The sequence below is a fragment of the Cydia amplana genome, chromosome 27 (genome assembly GCF_948474715.1).
Source record: "Cydia amplana chromosome 27, ilCydAmpl1.1, whole genome shotgun sequence".
Classification (NCBI taxonomy): domain Eukaryota; kingdom Metazoa; phylum Arthropoda; class Insecta; order Lepidoptera; family Tortricidae; genus Cydia; species Cydia amplana.
Genome location: NC_086095.1, coordinates 6,148,285 through 6,169,436, shown reverse-complemented (window position 1 = coordinate 6,169,436; position 21,152 = coordinate 6,148,285). Strand labels below are relative to the sequence as shown.

General features: G+C 40.7%; 1 protein-coding gene across 1 annotated transcript in view; it reads right to left on the bottom strand.

The window, feature by feature from the left end:
* The window catches only part of LOC134660498 (ankyrin repeat domain-containing protein 50), a 99,736-nt gene that overhangs the window by 57,021 nt on the left and 21,563 nt on the right, over nucleotides 1-21,152 (bottom strand). The window contains exons 2-9 of the mRNA XM_063516268.1: nucleotides 13,637-13,774; nucleotides 12,196-12,456; nucleotides 11,350-11,444; nucleotides 10,694-10,855; nucleotides 9,589-9,611; nucleotides 8,273-8,452; nucleotides 2,686-2,804; nucleotides 1,772-1,895 (exon numbers count right to left, since the gene is read on the bottom strand). Coding sequence (XP_063372338.1) covers nucleotides 1,772-1,895; nucleotides 2,686-2,804; nucleotides 8,273-8,452; nucleotides 9,589-9,611; nucleotides 10,694-10,855; nucleotides 11,350-11,444; nucleotides 12,196-12,456; nucleotides 13,637-13,666 — 994 coding nt within the window. The 5' untranslated portion in view covers nucleotides 13,667-13,774. The remainder of the gene's footprint in view (nucleotides 1-1,771; nucleotides 1,896-2,685; nucleotides 2,805-8,272; nucleotides 8,453-9,588; nucleotides 9,612-10,693; nucleotides 10,856-11,349; nucleotides 11,445-12,195; nucleotides 12,457-13,636; nucleotides 13,775-21,152) is intronic.

The following is a 21,152-nucleotide window of genomic DNA, read 5'->3' as shown; positions in this document are numbered from 1 at the left end:
ACGTAGCTAATGCATACCCCAACGGAGCTGCGGCTGATGTAAACGAGGCTTTATTATACACCTCCTGTAACCACTATAGCTAGGGTTTCTATTGTTTCCCAAATAGTTTTAAGCCATAATGTATTGTTTGCCCGAATTTTCGTTAGTCATAATTCATTTGGTTCAGAAACGCGTCACTTTTCAGGATTGCCATAAAACAAACCTAACCTAACCTATCTATAGGATAATCTAACGAAAATCCTGAAATGTTAACGGTTTCAGTTTTATGACTAATGATAATATGACAAACAATACATTATGAGTCAAAACTTTATGGGAAAAAACCCCCTATAGCTATCATTATCACCCGTTAAGAGTTTGGTCGTATAACTCTTTTACAGGCTTAATGTCTATAAATTTTATAGAATGTTTTCCTTTCTCATCGCTTGTTTCAGATGCCTGTCTCAGGATTTACATATGCAGAGGAGTAAATTTTCATACAATATGACCCATTTTCATTAAAAAAAAAGCGCACGAAAGTCACATTGTTTTTACGTGTTTAGGTAGCTAATGCATACCCTAACAACGGAGCTGCAGCTGATGTACACGAATAGGGTTTGCAATCCAAATCCGAAATGTATGAAATTATCCGGATCTGGATCCGGATCCGCGGATCTTCCCATACATTTCGGATCCGTCGTGCAAACCCTATACACGAGGCTTCATTATACACCTCCTTTAACCACTATAGCTATCATTATTAGCGGTGATAAAGAATGCGGGTAGTACACAAATATTTTTAAAAAAATTAAGAAAATGGCTATTGGACTACTCTTTTTACGATGTTAAAGATTTTTTTGACCTACCGAATAATTTGTAAATGTAATTTATTAATAATAATGTAATGTATCTAATTTCATTGAATAACTGACATTGTAATTGTACCTATCTTGATATCTTAATTAAGCTGATTACTTAATTAATTTGAATATTACATAACAACGGAACCTAATACCTAAATAAATTGACATGTAATATTTAAAATATTATAAATAAATGACTATGACTATGACTATCACCCGTTAAGAGTTTGGCCATATAACTCTTATATTGGCTTTCTATCTATTAGTTTTATATATTGAAGTGAAAACTTCTTTAGCGGCGCTGGGCACTTTTTGAGCACGCTGGGCACAAAAAATTATAAACTCGAGACAGCGTAAGGCGATCACGTGACCGTAAGGACCGTAAGGTTTAGATGGCCACTCATAATCGGGGAGCGGTGCAACCGTTGTTGCTTTTTAGGGTTCCGTACCCAAAGGGTAAAAACGGGACCCTATTACTAAGACTCCGCTGTCCGTCCGTCCGTCCGTCTGTCACCAGGCTGTATCTCACGAACCGTGATAGCTAGACAGTTGAAATTTACACAGATGATGTATTTCTGTTGCCGCTATAACAACAAATACTAAAAACAGAATAAAATAAAGATTTAAGTGGGGCTCCCATACAACAAACGTGATTTTTGACCGAAGTTAAGCAACGTCGGGCGGGGTCAGTACTTGGATGGGTGACCGTTTTTTTGCTTGTTTTGCTCTATTTTTTGTTGATGGTGCGGAACCCTCCGTGCGCGAGTCCGACTCGCACTTGGCCGGTTTTTAGTGTTTTTCCATTCTCATCGCTTGTGTTAGATCGAAAGTGGCGAGATGCCTGTCTCAGGATTCGCATATGCGGAATAAATTTTCATACAAAGTCACCCATTTTCATATCTCCTGAGTGTACGTTCCTTACCCGTCACCGTTTCTCGGAGAGGCATCTCTCTCGCTCGTGTCGGCGCGGGGGCGGCGTGACGATTGACTCAAAATCTGCATAGCCAGGGAGCGGATAAACTCGCCCGGACGAAGACTGCTCTCGCTGTGGCCCTGAAATTATGCAATAATTATTAAGTCCCTAAATTAAAGAAACTATCTTATACCATAGAGAAAAAAATACATAGAGTGCTCACTCCATACATCAGTTTTAGTACCAAAAAGACTATTAGCATCTAGTATCGAGTAGCGGAACTATCAGTACTGCTACTTGACAATAGATGTAGCACCGACCGGAAAGTCTTATGCTGTTGAGATAAGACTTTCCGGTCGGTGCTACATCTATTGTCAAGTAGCAGTACTGATAGTTCCGCTACTCGATACTAGATGTAGAGACTGAAATTAATAGTCTGAACTGATGTATGGAGTGAGCACTCTTGTCTTACTTATTTCTCTATGCTTATACTATAGTTCATTTTTTTTAGCATTAGAAAGAACTTGAAAGAAGGTAAGCGATCTTGACATGCCTTTTAATTGAAAACCGCTTTTTAAAAATCGGTAACTATTACTTATGATAGCAGAAGAATATAAATGATCGTATTAGATTCATAATTGTTACATATTTGCCGTAACTTATTTTTAAAATGTGTTTTTCAATTAAAAGACACATCAAGATTGTTTACCTTATTTCTAAAGCAAAAAAAAACGAACTATAATAGCTATTTACGATACAAGAGCGAAAAATAGGAAATTCGCAACGAATGGCGACTAAATTTTCGACGTAGTTACGTAATGTGCTTATTATAGCACAGGGTGTCATAATGGAGCACCAGATGTACTGTAAAGAGTCTTATATCCATTAAAACTTGCTTGTTTAGTAATGACCATTGATTTATGTACTTACTTGTAAGAAATGCCTGGCCAGTAGTCTTCTGTTCAGCGCCCTCTGTTGGCGAGCCTGTGGACCTTGACCGGGATCGCTTAGCTCTTGACATAGCGCAGTTTTACCGCTGCCAGCGTCCCCTGAAATAATTATAAGATAATGATTTGATGTTTGTAGCTAATATTTATTGGATCCTACGTATTTTTAGATGCTGTTTAGTAATAATATCTGGGAGACCGAGCTTTGCTCGGGAAACATATAAAAACTCAGTTTTCCCAGAGATAAGACTTAGCTAGATCGATTTTTCGCCCCCGAAAACCCCCGTATAGCTAATTTCATCGGAATCGATAGCCGTTTCCGAGATCCTTAAAATATATATATGTACAAGAATTGCTTGTTTAAAGATATAAGATAAGATAACGGATTCGAATGAAATTGAGCACACAGATAGTTTATAATCTGGTACCGATAAGACATGGTAAATTATATAAGGGATAAAGCAGGAAAGTACGGGAAGCCATTGAAATAAAAAAAAATTGTTATTTCAATCGGGACGAGGGTTTCAAGATCTCATCCACATGGAATCCAGTCATTAGTAAATGTAAGCGTAAACGAATTACGACAGTCGATAAATCGAATATAGTTAGTGTTGTGTGTCGACAGAGTGACATCCCTAGTGCGCAAAACGTTCAAGCGGATAAACAAGACCAAGTGCGGGTAGTTCGAAAAACTCGCGCGGTTAGACGATGCTGATGTCAACTTAAGCCAGTCTTCTCCGAGACCACGGGGACAACGCCGTCCTCGAAACGTCGGAGGTAAATCTTAAAATTTAGACACGCGATTAAGTCCCGTTGTACAATTTAATAATGTGACATAAGGGAGATTTTGTAATAAAGTCCACGCCCAAGATGCCACCGTCTTATTCAATATATGTACAGGTCAGTATAACTGCCCACTGCCCAGAGCTACTTGAGGCTATTAGTTTCCGAATTTCAACCTATAGGACAAGAAATTTGTCCCTATTCGCGGTCCCGATAGCTCAGTGGTTCCTAACCTGGGGGTAATTACCCCCGTGGGGGTAAAACTAGTATTTTACGGGGGTAATAAGCTAACCTAATTTAACAATACAACAAACGTACACGTTTTATTTTTTATTACCATTGGGAGGAGGGGTAAAATCAGGTTCCCTAGTTAGTCATAGGGGTGACCGGATTGAAAAGGTTAGGAACCACTGCGATAGCTGCCACTAACGCTGGGGTTCGAGCCCCGATGCGTAGGATATGTATAGTTTGTAGCTTTCTAATAGACCCCGAAGGCTAATCCTATTGTCTATTGTTAAGTAAAACCGCTCGTGCCACGTGCCACAACCACCTGCATAAAAAATCGGTACTTTACTGAGTGCCGGCGAGTCGAACGCTACAGAACCAGTCTAAAATGTGTCATCGAGATGCGTAACAAAGGCGCGTTATCGGAGAGCGCACCTACACTGGTTTTTTTAAGCGTTGGACTAGCCCGCGCTCAGGTGCCAAATAGAATAATTAGGACCCTTTTTTGCAGGTAAGTAGCACGTGCGGTTTTACTGAACAATAGACAATAGGATAAGCCTTCGGGCTCTACTAGAAAGCTACAAACTATAATAACTACAACAAACGCCTAGTCTCGGCCGACATATTCAATAATACTCGAGTTCAATTTAAACGCAAAGTCAGCCCGCTACTATAACTCCAATTTTAAGTTTCTAATAATATATGTTGTGTACCCTTGTTTCTATTGTATCTCTTATAGTGTCTATTAGCTGTAATGTATATTTACGATAAACCTATGCATGTGCTCAATGTCGCTTTGGAAGTGTCAAAAGTCGCATTGTTAAATTTTAGTGTAAGTATAGTATAAGTCTGTTTATTTAGTTCCGATCACAATGCTATCCTAAAACTATTGTCACACCTCCTAGTGGGAATTGTCTTAGGATGTAGGCTATATCTACCATTTTGTAATTTTCCCTGTAAATATTATTGGCCTGTATCTGTTTTTTTCCCCAATAAAGAAAATAAAATAAAATAAGTAAAAACCGGCCAAGTGCGAGTCGGACTCGCGCACGGAGGGTTCCGCACCATCAACAAAAATTAGAGCAAAACAAGCAAAAAAAAAACAAGCAAAAAAACGGTCACCCATCCAAGTACTGACCCCGCCCGACGTTGCTTAACTTCGGTCAAAAATCACGTTTGTTGTATGGGAGCCCCACTTAAGAGCGCTCCAACAAGAAAAGTCAAAATAATGCAAAATTGATGATATTCCTCGATGACATTCAGTACTTTAGGGTCATTATCAGGGGTCGGACAAATAAATTGACTTCGTTATTGTTTAGCTATTGTATCTTCACGATTATATTTAGCTAAAATTTAGCTATAAAAGTATAATAACATCAAATTATCTTTTTTTATTTTTACTAATCTTACCTACTGTTCTCACTTTTGACTATTAAACCTATTTATCTGAGGATCCCACAGACTTGTTCTAAGTGTTCTAACTAATTTCAAATAATTATACCTTATGGTAACAAAGTTTCGTTAAATTTATTTTATTCACTACATCACCCTACCACCTGTATTATTAATTCCATGGATTTATTTACGATTATTTTGTTACTTCATTAATACTACTTTGTTACTACATGTCACACGGAAGTTTAAATACAAACTCAAACATCATCCTGTGTGCAAGATTACGTCATTTTTACGTCATCCGCACTTTTTGTCCGACCCCTGGTCATTATTAGAAACAATGAGTACTTGTTACGGTAAAAGCGTCTTCTTATCTTTAGGAATTACTTTTTAAATATTGGAAAAAGGGCTTATTAAATTAGTAATGATTTTTTTTCTGATGGTTGTTTCCGAAAAACCACGTGAAGCACTAAATTGTGAGCTCGTATTTGTAAATGTTGAGAAGTTTACTCCGATAAAGCTGGCTATTTTGTATTACTAATACCCTGTACATTAGGAATTACTTTTGACATTTTTCCTAAATACCTTTGAGAAAGAGAAAATCGAAGAAAAACAAACTCAATTTTCTCTCCAAAACAAGTGTCAATTCCTACGAAATTCTACTTAATATCGAAGTCATTTTCATACTCAAGCAATCTGCAGCGTTTGCTTATACTGATGGTATACATTAGTGTTTATGAAATTCTACTATAATTTTTTGGCAATTTTTTGAAAACGACTCTAATATTACCGATGACGCGCGGTCGTGAGCTCAGTGCCGCGGCAGAGCTTGTAGAGGTAGGACGTGTGTCGGTCGGCTCCGCACGTTTTCAACGGCGACGACGAGGTTTTTTATCATTGTGTGCGGCAGGCGCCGTGTAAAAAGCTATACTGTGTGCGTGACAGTGCGTGTAAACGGCGACTGAGAAACTTTGATCCTAGTACTGTGTATTTGGTTTTATAGTATAGTATGGTTACCGGTAGTTATACCGGACAGCATTAAAGATATTTGAAATGATCTGATATTTTATAGGTACTAAATTAAAAAATGGCTGAATACAAATGCTTTTGATGACATGTCAGAATCAGAATATATAGGTCTGATGATGGAGCTGGGAAGTGGTCACCGGTACCAATCAACCATGCAACTAAACCACTTCGTGTTTCGGCCCGTTTGATTCGTCTCAACAAGATCTTTGACACAAGATAGGACTCAGGGTCTGATGATGGAGCTGGAAGGTGGTCACCGGTACCAGTCAACCACGCAACTAAACCACTTCGTGTTTGGGCTCGTTTGATTCGTCTCAACAAGATCTTTGATACAAGATAGGACTCAGGGTCTGATGATGGAGCTGGAAGGTGGTCACCGGTACCAGTCAACCATGCACCTAAACCACTTCGTGTTTGGGCTCGTTTGATTCCTCTCAACGAGATCTTTGACACAAGATAGAACTCAGGGTTTGATGATGAAGCTGGAAGGTGGTCAACGGTACCAGTCAACCATGCAACTAAACCACTTCGTGTTTCGGCTCGTTTGATTCGTCTCAACAAGATCTTTGACACAAGATAGTACTGAGGGTCTGATGATGGAGCTGGAAGGTTGGCACCGGTACCAGTCAATCACGCAACTAAACCACTTCGTGTTTGGGCTCGTTTGATTCCTCTCAACGAGATCTTTGACACAAGATAGTACTGAGGGTCTGATGATGGAGCTGGAAGGTGGTCACTGGTACCAGTCAATCATGCAACTAAACCACTTCGTGTTTGGGCTCGTTTGATTTGTCTCAACAAGATCTTTGACACAACATAGTACTCACAGGGTCTGATGTGCAGCTGGAAGGTTGTCATCCCAGACACCGAAGTGGTTTAGTTGCATGGTTGACTGGTACCGGTGACCACCTTCCAGCTCCATCATCAGACCCTGAGTATCACCTAGTGTCAAAGATCTTGTTGAGACGAATCAAACGAGCTCAAACACGAAGTGGTTTAGTTTCATGGTTGACTGGTACCGGTGACCACCTTCCAGCTTCATCATCAGACCCTGAATCCTATCTTGTGTCAAAGATCTTGTTGAAATGAATCAAACGAGCTCAAACACGAAGTGGTTTAGTTGCATTGTTGACTGGTACCGGTGACCACCTTCCAGCTCCATCATCAGACCCTGAGTCATATCTTGTGTCAAAGATCTTGTTGAAATGAATCAAACGAGCCCAAACACGAAGTGGTTTAGTTGCATGGTTGAATGGTACCGGTGACCACCTTCCAGCTCCATCATCAGACCCTGAGTATCACCTAGTGCCAAAGATCTTGTTGAGACGAATCAAACGAGCTCAAACACGAAGTGGTTTAATCGCATAGTTGACTGGTACCAGTGGCCACCTTCCAGCTCCATTATCAGACCCTGAGTGTCACCTAGTGCCAAAAATCTTGTTGAGACGAATCAAACGAGCCTAATCATGTTACTACATGGTTGATTGGTATCCGTGACCACCTTCATCATCATCATCAGGCTTCATCATCAGATGCTTAGTATCAGCTCGTTTCTAAACTTAAGATACAAATTAAAGGTTTTATTATATAGCTAAAATAGTTTCACTATACAACCTATACCATATGCAATGACGAAAAATGAAAATAAGCGAGTACCTAAGTAAGTACGTATAATTTCTTTCTAGTAATAATGACCTATGTATATTTGCACTGGATTTAGTATTTTCGTACCAAAGAACATTTTTAGGACTTTGATATTAAAGTACAGTTAGTGTTGTTATGATTGATTTCAATGTGCTTCACGATCGGATCAAGAATGTTTAATCCATCATTGTAGTGCGACCGAGGGAAAATGCGGTGGAAGGGATCGGCGACCTGAGCTCGCGGCGCCTGCCGCAGCGCGTAAAATACCTAAACTCGCTCATCCCCGAAATGTAATAGCACTCTTAAATCTTTATTTTATTCTTTTTTTAGTATTTGTTGTTATAGCGGCAACAGAAATACATTATCTGTGAAAATTTCAACTGTCTAGCTATCACGGTTCGTGAGATACAGCCTGGTGACAGACGGACGGACGGCGAAGTCTTAGTAATAGGGTCCCGTTTTTACCCTTTAGGTACGGAACCCTAAAAACTTACCCAATATAAGTGCCCCGCAAGCCTTGCTAGCAGGTCGCTGTTCCAAACAGTGTGCTATCTTCTGGAATGCCCACTCCCGACAGAAGAACCTCCTCTTGTCTGCGGAAATAGTTTCAGACACACGGTGTGCTGACGACGATTTGCGGACCGGCCGGGACGATGGGGGGGTTAAAGGTGTACCTAAAAAAAAAACAACGGCTTGCACTCCGGGAGTGCCGGCAGAAGTGAAAACTCAATTACTACTGCAAAATGTCTGCAGCACTATGTATAATTGAGGTTAACGCCATCTAGCGTTATTTGGTCGCATTACTTGAAACCCCTAAGCACATCACTGTTAGTACTCGAGTTATATTCATACCAGTTAGAGGGAAACTCACTAGATGGCATTTAAATCAATAAATAAAAACTCAATGACATCGTTCGATCAGGTCACGTGTCCGTCTTACGGTCACGTGATCTGTCGCGAGTTTACCATTACTTCCCCACTTCAAAAAATGCACAGCGCCGTTAAAGAAGTTTTCACTTCAAAAATCAAGCAATTAGGCAATTACTAAATTAATACGCAATAACCTCGTGTCGCCCAGTGTACATTAGGATGTACATTCAGTCTCGATGAAATGTCAACCATAATTAAAAACGAAGTAGGTATCATTTCATTTGTCTCGTATAGTAAAATTTTCGAACAAATTAAATTCAACCCAATTGAAAACACAATAAGATTCAAACTTCTTTGGCTATAATTTTACATGGTGGGCGGCACGAGGATAAAGACCATAGGTAAATAAGTTTTTGACAAAAATTTAAATTTTGATACAAGCTTTTATCGATGACTGTACTTTTCTTTCCACAGACAACTAATACTCGTCGAGACAATCCTAAAAACCCCTAACACAATTAGGTTCCATTGTTTTATAACAGAGTTCCTATGGCCACCTCCTGTCTCCATCATCAGATCAGCTCGATGGTACCATAATATTGCATTGTCACCCGACTTACACATGTATGCAAATTTTCAGCTTCATCGGAAACCGGGAAGTAGGTCAAATTTAACTTGCACGATTTGACCCGTACAAACATAATTAGTTACATACAATGAAAGTTAAGTAAAAGCTTGTAAATATGATAATGATAGTAACGAAACTAGACAGTTATTACTAGATCCAGGCATCTGGCAGCTGTTCATTGGCGAAGGTTAAAAAAATTCATGTTTCATGCGATAGTATTCAATTCAATGGCAATTTTAAGTGTGACTCAGGCGACGTATCCATGGAAACCAAGTGCACTAAAAAGTTCATTCACCCATTGTTATTACTCACCGTCAAACTCCAAATCCCGCTCCCTGTCTCTATCCCTGTCCTTGTCCCTCTCACGCCGGTGTTCTCTCGGTTCTCTCTCTCTTTCACGTTCAAGAAATCCTGCAATGAAAAAATATTTGCTAGAGTTAGACCAAGATAAGTCTGCAACGATTTTGACAGCAGTGCAAGTGTTATTCATACGTCATAATTTCATAGAAGTTTGACGTTTTAAATAACACTTGCACTGCGTGTGCTATCAAAATCATTGCAGACTTGTCTTGGTCTAACTCTACGCATTATGCCAAAATAGTTATTTTCGATACAAGTGCGAAAAAGAGGAAATTCGAAACGAGTGGCGATAAATTAAAACACGACCGAAGGGAGTGTTTTAAATCGACACGAGTTGCGAATTACCTATTCGCACGTGTATCGAACAACGTTTTACAGTACATATGGCACTTTAAAGTTTCGACATACGCACGAAAAGTGCTATTTTATGCACTAGTGCGGAAAAGTAGCCCCATATGTATTATAAAATAAATTTTATACCTAACATGCCTTACATAATTTTTAAAAAGAGCTGATACTCTTCAAACCGCTGGGTTTTTTTATAAAACATAGGTAAGAAACAGCGCAAGGAAACTCGCTTTCAAGTAAAAAAACAGCAATCGGTCTATCCGTTTGAGAGGTACGATGCCACAGACAGACAGACATCGGCGTTTTTGTTATAAAACAAAGTCCCCCGCCGCGTCTGTCTGTTTGTGTGTTAGTATGTCCGCGATAAACAAAAACTAATGCGGTTTTCATGCGGTTTTCACCTATCAATAGAGCGATTCTTGAGGAAGGTTTAGGTGTACAATGGGGTTGGCAACTGTCAAAGGTTTGCATAGATGGCGCCATCATAGCTTGCCCGTTTTTCTATGAGATTTGGCTTAAAGGGCTGGCATCTAGGGCATTAAAAACAAAAATTTGACACAATTCTAGGGATTGACAGAGCAAGCTATGATGGCGCCATCTGCTAAATACTTCGACCGGCCAACCCCATTTGTGTTTTAACCCGTGCGAAGACGGGGCGGGTCGCTAGTACTGAATATATAAACGAGTATGTGTTTCCTCACCATCAAACTCATCCCGTTCCCTGTCTCTATCCCTGTCCTTGTCTCTCTCGCGCCGATGCTCCCTCTCCCGTTCTCTGTCTCTTTCTCTCTCGAAGCCTCGGTGCCGTTCGGTCGGTGTTCTGTCGTGGCCGCGATCACGAGATATAGCGTTCTCGTTTAGCGGAAGAGATCTGAAAATTAGATCAATTAATTCTCATAAAAAACCGGCCAAGTGCGAGTCGGACTCGCGCACGGAGGGTTCCGCACCATCAACAAAAAATATGCTCTATTTTACACAACTTTTAAACAAGCAAAAAAACGGTCACCCATCGAAGTACTGACCCCGCCCGACGTTGCTTAACTTCGGTCAAAAATCACGTTTGTTGTATGGGAGCCCCACTTAAATCTTTATTTTATTCTGTTTTTAGTATTTGTTGTTATAGCGGCAACAGAAATACATCATCTGTGAAAATTTCAACTGTCTATCTATCACGGTTCGTGAGATACAGCCCGGTGACAGACGGACGGACGGACAGCGGAGTCTTAGTAATAGGGTCCCGTTTTTACCCTTTGGGTACGGAACCCTAAAAAATGGGCTGTAGCTAGCAGCGTCAGCTGACGCCTTTGGTGGTCAGGGGTCGATAATTTGGCGGCGGGTTCATGTGACGCAAACATCGATTATTACCTCAGATTGACTCTATGTTCGGCTTGCCTCACCGCCGAGTGCCTGTGTTGCTGCTGCCGTATGCTCACTTGGTTTTGCCTCAAATATGCCTCCACCTGGAAAATAAATACGAAATACATCAGCTTTCTTGTTATATTTATTTTATTTCGTAAGACGATCAGCGATTTAGGGTTGAGGGGGGTCGAACATGTCTTATTTTTTCTTACATAGGGGCGGGAGGGGATCATAAATTGACAAAAATCGTCTTACGTAATAAATGAATGGCGCCCTGCGGCGAATGGTTCTTTTTAGCGACTCGAGTACGTAACCTCAAACGTAAGACAGAAGTGATGTGAATGGAACGTTACCTACACCAGGGGCCCGTTTCTCAAAAGCTTGTAACTTGTAATACAAGCGGATGTCACTTTTTGACAGCTTTTGTTAGAAAGGAAAGGGACTTCCACTTATACATATTACAAGTTACAAGCTTTTGAGAAACGGGCCCCTGGTAGATTTGGACAACAGTTGCTTGGAAAAATCTTTCTCCAGGAGATTTTTTCATATTTTTTATTATAATAAGTTATAGCTGGTCAACCAGATCTTGACAGTAGAAAAAGGCGGCAAATTTGAAAAATGTAGGCGCGAAGGGATATCGTCCCATAGTAAAATTTGAATTTCGCGCCTTTTTTTACTGGCAAGATTTGGTTGACCAGCTATAACTTATAAATGCTCATAAACAATATTTAAGACATTATTACAGGAAATCCCCGGGCACTCTGTTCGTAGTTGCTTTCCTCTACAAAGCGGGAAAACGTTGGGAATGTGTAAGATTCTAAATAGGGTCAGATGTCTGTCATTTAACCTCACCTTCCCATCATTCGTCTCCGCTCTCTGCGTCTTCCTCCGCTCCCCCCTCTCCCCTCTATCCCCTCTATCCCCCCTCTCCCCTCTATCCCCCCTCCTCTCCTTCTTTTCCTTATCCATCTTGACCTCGAGCGGGGCGTTGAGGAGTTGGAAATTGCCCCCGTGGTTGTAGTTGAGGGGGTCGAAATCGGTCCGGGTCAAGTTTTGGGGGCGCTCGCGCGTGCTTACCGGTTTAGGTTTTCGGTACTGGGATTTTGGTACTACCTAAAAAGAATTAATTTTTGTCAGAAAAAAAATTACATGGTGTCTCTGACCATGGGGCTTTAAATCCAGGACTTGATTTTACTCGCTAAACTGAGCTACTTTTACTATGGGACCAACCCTAAAATCGGGGAATTTTTTTGGCTTTTATATAGAAAGCGTCGACATCTGATCAGCCAAAATGTATGAAAAAGTAAAAAAAAAATTCGGAATTTCGGGGTTGGTGCCATAATAAAAGTAGCTCAGTTTAGCGAGTAGAATCGAGCCCTGGATTTAAAGCCCCATGGTCAGAGACACCCTGTATATTAGCTTTTAGGTAGGCCTAAGAAGCGTTGGCTGGAAGTCGTGATAACGGACACGGAAAAGAACAATCTCACACCTGGAGGATGCCGAAGACCGGGCGAAGTGGCGAAGACTGAGCAGGAAAGCGGATCCTGGCGCTAGGCCGGGAAAACAATACAATACAATACAAGGAACACAGAGCTGGTATCGCAGATGTGGGTGTGAAGGCCGCCAAGCTCAAGTGGGATTGGGCGGGACATATCTGTCGGATGCATCGGACAGATGGGCCAAAATAGCGACCGACTGGGCACCACAGATCACCCGAGGCAGAGGCAGACCAAAAATGAGATGGCGAAACGACCTGGACTCATTCTGTGGCGACTGGCGGGAACATGCACAAAGCCTTGACGAGTGGCGAAAGACAGGGGAGGCCTTTGCCCAGCAGTGGGACACAATATAGGCTATAAAAAAAAAACAATACAAATCCTCTTTATTGCACAACCTCAAAATAAAACGCTAGGTTGAAGAAGACAATTTTTTATTCGAGACTGTACTTTTCTTTCCACAGGCAACTAATACTCGCCGAGACAATTCCAACATACCCAAACACAATCAGGTTGCATTGTTTTATCACAGAGTTCCTATGGCCACCTCCTGTCTCCATCATCAGATCAAATCAGCTCTGATCAGCTAGATATATAATTAATTGATAATAATTATTGCATTGTCACTCATTTTACCCATTTGTCACCCATTCGGCGAGTGCGATATATTTGGTATACGGCCGGGAAACGGAATTAACGGACGAGTGCGACATAAACGAGCGAGGTCGTTTAAAATCTCGAAGCAGGCAATCCCGGTTATCGTAAAAAATATGTTTAGGCGTTTTAGGTAAACTCACCTGACTATAGATTGGCATCTGATTCGACATCTTACGCTAGCTTTGGTAAATATATCTAGAGGTTTAGCTTTGGTAATTGACAGTACGATGGAGGAACGATAGGCTGCATATCACAGGGGCTATGATGGTTGCGGTGATCTGGAATAAGAAGAGAGGTTATGTTAAAACGAGTGTATTAGTTACTAGCAGTGCTCGGACAAGTCATCGCAAAACAATCGCAAGACTGCAATAGAACAAGATCAATAGAATCGCATTATGTACAATATTATTTAATTATATTTTTCAATGACATTTATTACTGCAACCCAAAATTGTATTAATTGTATTTATTTGCACCATATTTAAAATATTTAGAAATAACCATAATTAAGCAAATAATTGTATTAATTTAAATTGTCACCACAAAACTGTTTCAAGCATGCCACTTTGACAAATGCATGACAGATATGCGACTAAAAAGGTCAAATGTTAAATTATGAATTACGATAATATCAGCTTTAGATAATTATAATCTTAAGTCGCGACTCTATAATAGTCTTGTCCCATGTCCATATCTGTTTCTGCGATGACTTGTCCGAGCACTGGTTACTAGTCAATACTAGTCATACATCCAAACTATAGAGAGTTAAGAAAGAGTGGTAACTCCATACATCAGTTTACTTACCAAAACGCGAGTTATTTCGTAGTCGACATCTAATGTCAAGTATTGGAACTATCAGTACCGCTACTTGACACCAGATGTCACTAGTTTCGCTTCTGACGAAAAATGTACAACTAAAATCATTTACAACTAATATTATAAGCTGAAGGAGTTGAAAATAGAGTTCCGGTTATGTTATAATATTAGCTAAAAATTGTCAAGCATTAGAGTTTTTGTTTACCGCTACATCTATTGTCAACTAGCAGAACTGATAATGTCCGCTACTTGACGCTAGTGTAAGGACTCTAACCAGAACAATACCAGGCGTCTCTTACTCTGAATGCGTCCATGCAATTTTGCAGCTCGCTGTATATGCGCTAACTAAATAATTAAACGGATTATTATAATCTCAAAACGCACCGATAGCTGTCAGTCTGTGTCGCTATCCGCTATCTAAATGTCATATGACTTATCCCGTGTGGGCGGAAACAATCCGGAGGTCTGAGAGACCTCGGTACAACTTACAAGGTCCCTGGCAGAAAGTTAAGGCTTCGTCACACAGGCGCGTTTTCCGGGCGGCGCGTGAGCGTTTTATATGTAAAAGCGGCGCGCCCAGCTCACGCGCCGCCCGGAAAACGCGCCTGTGTGAAAGCCTTTATACCGCATTTTGATAGTAGCTACAACCATTCTGAATCTGATACCCATAGCGGCCATAGCCTTGAAAAGGTACAGTCAAAAACGTGAACAAAAATATTAGCTAAATAAAATCAATAATTATTATATAAGACAATTGTACATAGATCATCCTAGTAAAATCTGTATATCTGTACAGAATCTGTACTACAGATGTAGTGTATAACGGTCTCCCCCAAGGATCGGTGCTTGCCCCGCTGCTGTTTAATGTGTACACCCACGACCTCCCTGCAACGGACTCAAGGAAATTCGCATACGCTGACGACATTGCCTTAGGTGCACAAAACCGGGACATTAAGACAACCGAAGTAGCGCTAGAAAAAGATCTACTGACTATGAATGACTACTTCTCCCGATGGCGACTATGCCCTAACGCAAATAAAACCGAGGTATGCTGCTTCCACCTGAACAATAAGCTAGCGAACACCGAGCTGAACGTGGAGTTTATGGGAAAGGCACTGAAACACAACCCAAACCCCAAATACCTTGGTGTCACTATAGACCGGAGTTTAACCTACAAGAGCCACCTGAACAAAACTGCCGGGAAATTGAGGACCCGTAATAATATAGTCCAGAAGCTGACCGGAACAACTTGGGGAGCCAATGCTGCGTGCCTCCGAACAACTGCTCTCGCACTGGTCTACTTTTCGGCAGAGTATTGCTCGCCTGTGTGGATTAACAGTACCCACGTTTCAGCTGTCGACACGCAACTAAACCACACCATGCGCCTCATCACAGGCTGTATACGCCCTACACCTACCTACTGGCTACCTGCCCTCAGCAACATCGCCCCACCCCACCTACGCCGGGAACAGTGCCTCCACCGCGAGCTCGATAAAGTACGGAGAGACCCAACTCTACCCATTCACGGCGACTTCGTAGGCTTAAGTCCCGTAATCCACCATTAGCTAGGTTAAACGCCATGGATCCCCTGTGGAAGGTAGAGAATGCCTGGCTTAGCGAGTGGCAATCCAATAAGGCGCCAACCGACTTCTTCGAACTAAGCCCCCGTACAAGACCTCCAGGTTTCACTACCCAACGACATGTCTGGTGCCTGCTGAACCGTTTCAGAACTGACGTGGGCAACTCCGCATACCACAGGAACAAATGGGGATGGTGTGAGTCGGCGGCATGCGGATGTGGAAAACCGGAACAAACAATCCGCCACATGGTGCTAGAATGCCCCAACACCAAATTCGGTGGCAACATTGAAGAGCTCAAGACCTTGACTGGGAAAGCCGTGGATTATTTTAAGAACTCTAGCTTTAAATTTTAAATTTATAACGCAGTGACATGTATAGATATGCCATACGATAAATAAATAAGTGTATAATTGTTTTCCATCGTATTTTCTCGGAACCGTTCGTATTTGTCATGCTACTTCAGTCAACCTCAGTACTTTTTGTACCGAGACAAGACACGTTCGTACGTTACCGTGAAAATACGATGGATAATAATAAATTTATGGAGTACATCATTATCACTACATAGTATAAAACAAAGTCGTTTCCCGCTGTCTGTCCCTATGAATGCTTAGATCTTTAAAACTGGCAACGGATTTTGATGCGGTTTTTTTTTAATATATAGAGTGATTCAAGAGGAAGGTTTATGTATAATTTCTTAACCCGTGCGAAACCGGGGCGGGTCGCTAGTATGTTATAAATAAAACTAAACGAACTAAGTAGTAGTAGTAGTACCTATAGTAGGTATCTAAGAAGCTATGGTTATCCGATTTGGCTGATTAATTTGTCTATATTTCTATTTTATAGTTGCTTTATATTTTTCTTAATTCTTTCCAATTTTTAGTGTATTTTCCCCATTCCTTTTTGTGTAATATATGTATGTTTTTCCTATAAATTTTGTATGTATTTATATCTTTTATCTTTTTGGTATCTTGTTGTACATTTTGCTGCATTCGTCACCCTCTTTTCACTTTCTCCTCGCATCTACTCAAAGGTTAACTGGAAGAGATCCCTCATAGGGATAAGTTCGCCTTTGTACTTCTCACTACTTGTATGTTATTTTTAATATGTCTTTTTGTACAATAAAGAGTTTACTACTACTACTAGTAGTATATATACAGAACTGACCATAACTTTTGCCGCAAACCGGTAGAGTAGACAGTAGAAAAGAGCAAATAGTCCTTGCCTCCCACATGTGTATGAATATTAACGAGGCCGCAGCTGAAGAGCGAGCGCGGACTTTTGTAGTGCCGATTGTAAAACGGCTTTTTATTTTCGTTACTTACTAGCGGCCCTCCCCGGCTTCGCACGGGTTAACAAATTATACATAAGCCTTCCTCTTGAATCACTCTATCTATTAAAAAAACCGCATCAAAATCCGTTGCGTAGTTTTAAAGACCTAAGCATAACATAAAGACAGACAGCGGGAAGCGACTTTGTTTTATACTATGTAGTGATAAATAAGTTTTTGGCAAAAAAAAAAACATTTTTGGTACAAGCTTTTATCGCTGACTGTACTTTTACCACAGGCAACTAATACTCATCGAGACAATTCGAACAAACCCAAACACAATTATAGGTCGCGTTGTTTCATCACAGAGTTCCCATGGCCACCTCCTGTCTCCATCATCAGATCAGTTCCTGTCACCATAATACGAGTATTGCATATTGTCATCCGCTTCAGATATTGTATTCGAAATTTCATCTCAATCGGAAATTGGGTCAAATTTAGCTTCCAAGATTTGACCCACACTGACAAAATAAAATAACTAACAGCCTAAGGCCCACTTGCGCCATTCCACAAACTCGGGGTTAACCGGTTAAACCTGGAGTTACCATGGTTACCAGTACAATTTGACACTGGGTTAACGGTTTAACCGCTTAACCCCGGGTTACTGGGATGGTGCAAGTGTGCCTAAAAGGGCAAGTTAAATACTAGCTTGTAAAATTGGTCAAAACTCAAAAGTTGTATTCCCATTTCAATGGACAGTTCAGAAATGTGATTTTCGTGAGCGATTAAACAAAAACAACCGTTCGATGTTCCTTTGGGGAAAGGGATCCCTAAATCAAGTCAATTTTCGTAATCACTCACTATTCTTCTGTATTATACGCGTGCCATATTAGGAAAAACCACCCTAGTCGAAACAATATCCATTCAAAATTGAACCCTATTCTAAAACGAACTAGGTTCATATTGCTAAAACAATAGCGCATTTAAAAATTGATACTCTGCAGGGCTTCCGGCAATTGTCAGTTTAAGGAGGAAATTCACTTAAACGTTTCTCATTGCAAAATGAACCTTAATTTTAAACGAATAAAGTATAGAGTTGTATTTGTTCGAAAACTTGTGTTGTAGTCGGAATTAAAAGTAGCTGTGCTGTTTGAAAATGGTTCTTAGGAAGGAAGGAATAGGGATTGAGGTAGGTGTTTGTGAAAGATTGTTAGATTTGGAGCGTGCCTGAAGTTTTTGAATTGCCTAAGCGTGGCCAATGACTGGGCCAATGTAAGTGTAAGTACCTACTCGTAGCTATTTGGCAAAGGATCCTAACTTTCATAAAATAAAAACCGGCCAAGTGCGAGTCGGACTCGCGCACGGAGGGTTCCGCACCATCAACAAAAAATAGAGCAAAACAAGCAAAAAAACGGTCACCCATCCAAGTACTGACCCCGCCCGACGTTGCTTAACTTCGGTCAAAAATCACGTTTGTTGTATGGGAGCCCCACTTAAATCTTTATTTTATTCTGTTTTTAGTATTAGTTGTTATAGCGGTAACAGAAATACATCATTTGTGAAAATTTCAACTGTCTAGCTATCGCGGTTCGTAAGATACAGCCTAGTGACAGACGGACGGACGGACAGTGAAGTCATAGTAATAGGGTCCCGTTTTTACCCTTTGGGTACGGAACCCTAAATAAACCGGACAAGTGCGAATCGGACTCGCTCTCCGACGGTTCCGTACTTTTTAGTATTTGTTGTTATAGCGGCAACATAAATACATCATCTGTGAAAATTTCAACTGTCTAGCTATCACGGTTTATGAGATACAGCCTGGTGACAGACAGACATACGGACAGTGGAGTCTTAGTAATGGGTCCCGTTTTTACCCTTTGGGTACGGAACCCTAAAAAATAGTGTTTATAGAATAAATTAGGTTAGTTTTCTTTAGATTTTTATAGCAATTATGAAATTAAATTTACGAAATTACACGGAAGAACAAGTTTTTTACGCATTCAATGATTTTAAATTTAGAAAAAATCAGAAAGTAGGACCCATTGTAACATCACAGCTTGCATTCCACATACTAACTTTATAGTGATAAATCGTTTATAAGTTTCATTAGTTAAGAGCCAACAGGAGCTGAGATTTAAATATTTTAGGTAAATATACCCGTCTCGCTAACGGAAGCGGCTCCTAAAACTAGTGCGATAAGGACAAGGCGAAAAATCCTGCGTAAAAATCTCAAAAATCGAGGTTTCGTACTCAACTGTTTCCTCCTCCAAAACTTAACCAATCGTAACCAAATTTGGAAATCTAAGTGATTATGACATTATCTGTGTCGGACCGTTTTGCTTTTGTTGGCTAATTGATATAAGTTTTGAATAGCGCGCCTCTCATTGCGGCATAGTAAATTAGGCCATTTAGGCCATTTTTGAAGGGCTCTAGCGCCTTAAAAAACAAAAATATCAAAAAAAGCAAAACGGTCCGACACAGATATTGACAATATTAATCTGTGTTGAAAAAATCATTGCTCTAGCTTCAAAACCCACGGAGGAAACAGTCGAGTACGTTTGTATGGAGAAATGACCACTCCTGTTGGCTCTTAATAAACTAGCATATTGTATGTGAGATGTCACATCGCTTGCGTTGGATGCGCGTCTACGCAACGCAAGCAATGTGACAGCTGACGTAAGGGGCCCACTGATTATCAGTCCGCCGGACGATATCGGCCTGTCAGTTGTTCGGAGCTGTCAACTTTTTGTTCTAACTGACAGGCCGATATCGTCCGGCGGACTGTTAATCAGTGGGCCCCTTTATAATTCTGAATATTACAACCGGTCAACGCGCGTTTCTACGCCCGCTCGCCCACGCATCCAGTACAGTCGCCATCATATATATCGGAGCGGCAAAGGTGCTCACAAATATCTCAACACGCCTCTATTGTCAAGGCGTGCGTGTTCAGAGATTTTTGAGCACCTCGGCCGCTCCGATATATCTGATGGCGACTGTACGTTTCGGCCTTTTCTATTCATGACTTTGACTGTTGACATTATTGTCATTTATCAAGTACAAGTGGACAGTGTTACAATGATTAAGTGTGTCAAGTCAAGTAGATAATGAAGTGACAGATGTAATTAATGGTGACATGTTAACCTTTTCCACGCCTCGTCAAACACAAAAGCTCACTCAGACGCCACATCATTGAAGTGTCAAAACTGAAGTTGAACTTTATGTATATGCACGTCGGTCGATGTTGCTCTGTGGTCTGTGACCGATTAATCGGTCTTTGGCGTGGAACCTACGGTGCGGATATATCGGTCATTGGCGTCCAAAAGGTTAAAATGTCCATTCTTTTATCCCGATCTTCAGCCGTAAGTTATTATTGAGGTTCTTTAAACTTATAGTATTGTAAAGAACCTGTAACTTTTTGCATGACTTATTGTATTAAGTATATAGAACTAGCGACCCGCCCCAGCTTCGCACGGGTTAACAAATTATACATAAACCTTCCTCTTGAATCACTCTATCTAATAAAAAAACCGCATCAAAATCCGTTACGTAGTTTTAATGATCTAAGCATACATAGGGACAGACAGATAGCGGGACGCAAATTTGTTTTATACTATGTAGTGATGGTTCATTGACAGTTACTTAGGTACCGTAAAAGTATAAAACTTTGCCCACCGCGTCACAGTTCAGTAAAAGCGAAATAACTTAAAAGTAGTTACAGATACACTTCCGAAGAAAGGGAAGCACTGTGTCGCTTTTACTGAACTGTGAAGCGGTGGGCAAAGTTATGTTAAACTAGTAGTTCGCCCCGAACTGAGAACTCGCGTTCGCCAATAAGATCAATAATTTATTCAATTCAATATTAATTCATTCAATTACTGAATGCAGTGCTACTAAAGGGGCCCACTGGTTACCAGTTCACCGGACGATATTAGCCTGTCAGTTGTTGGGAACTGTCAAATTATTCCTTTAACTGACAGGCTGATATCGTCC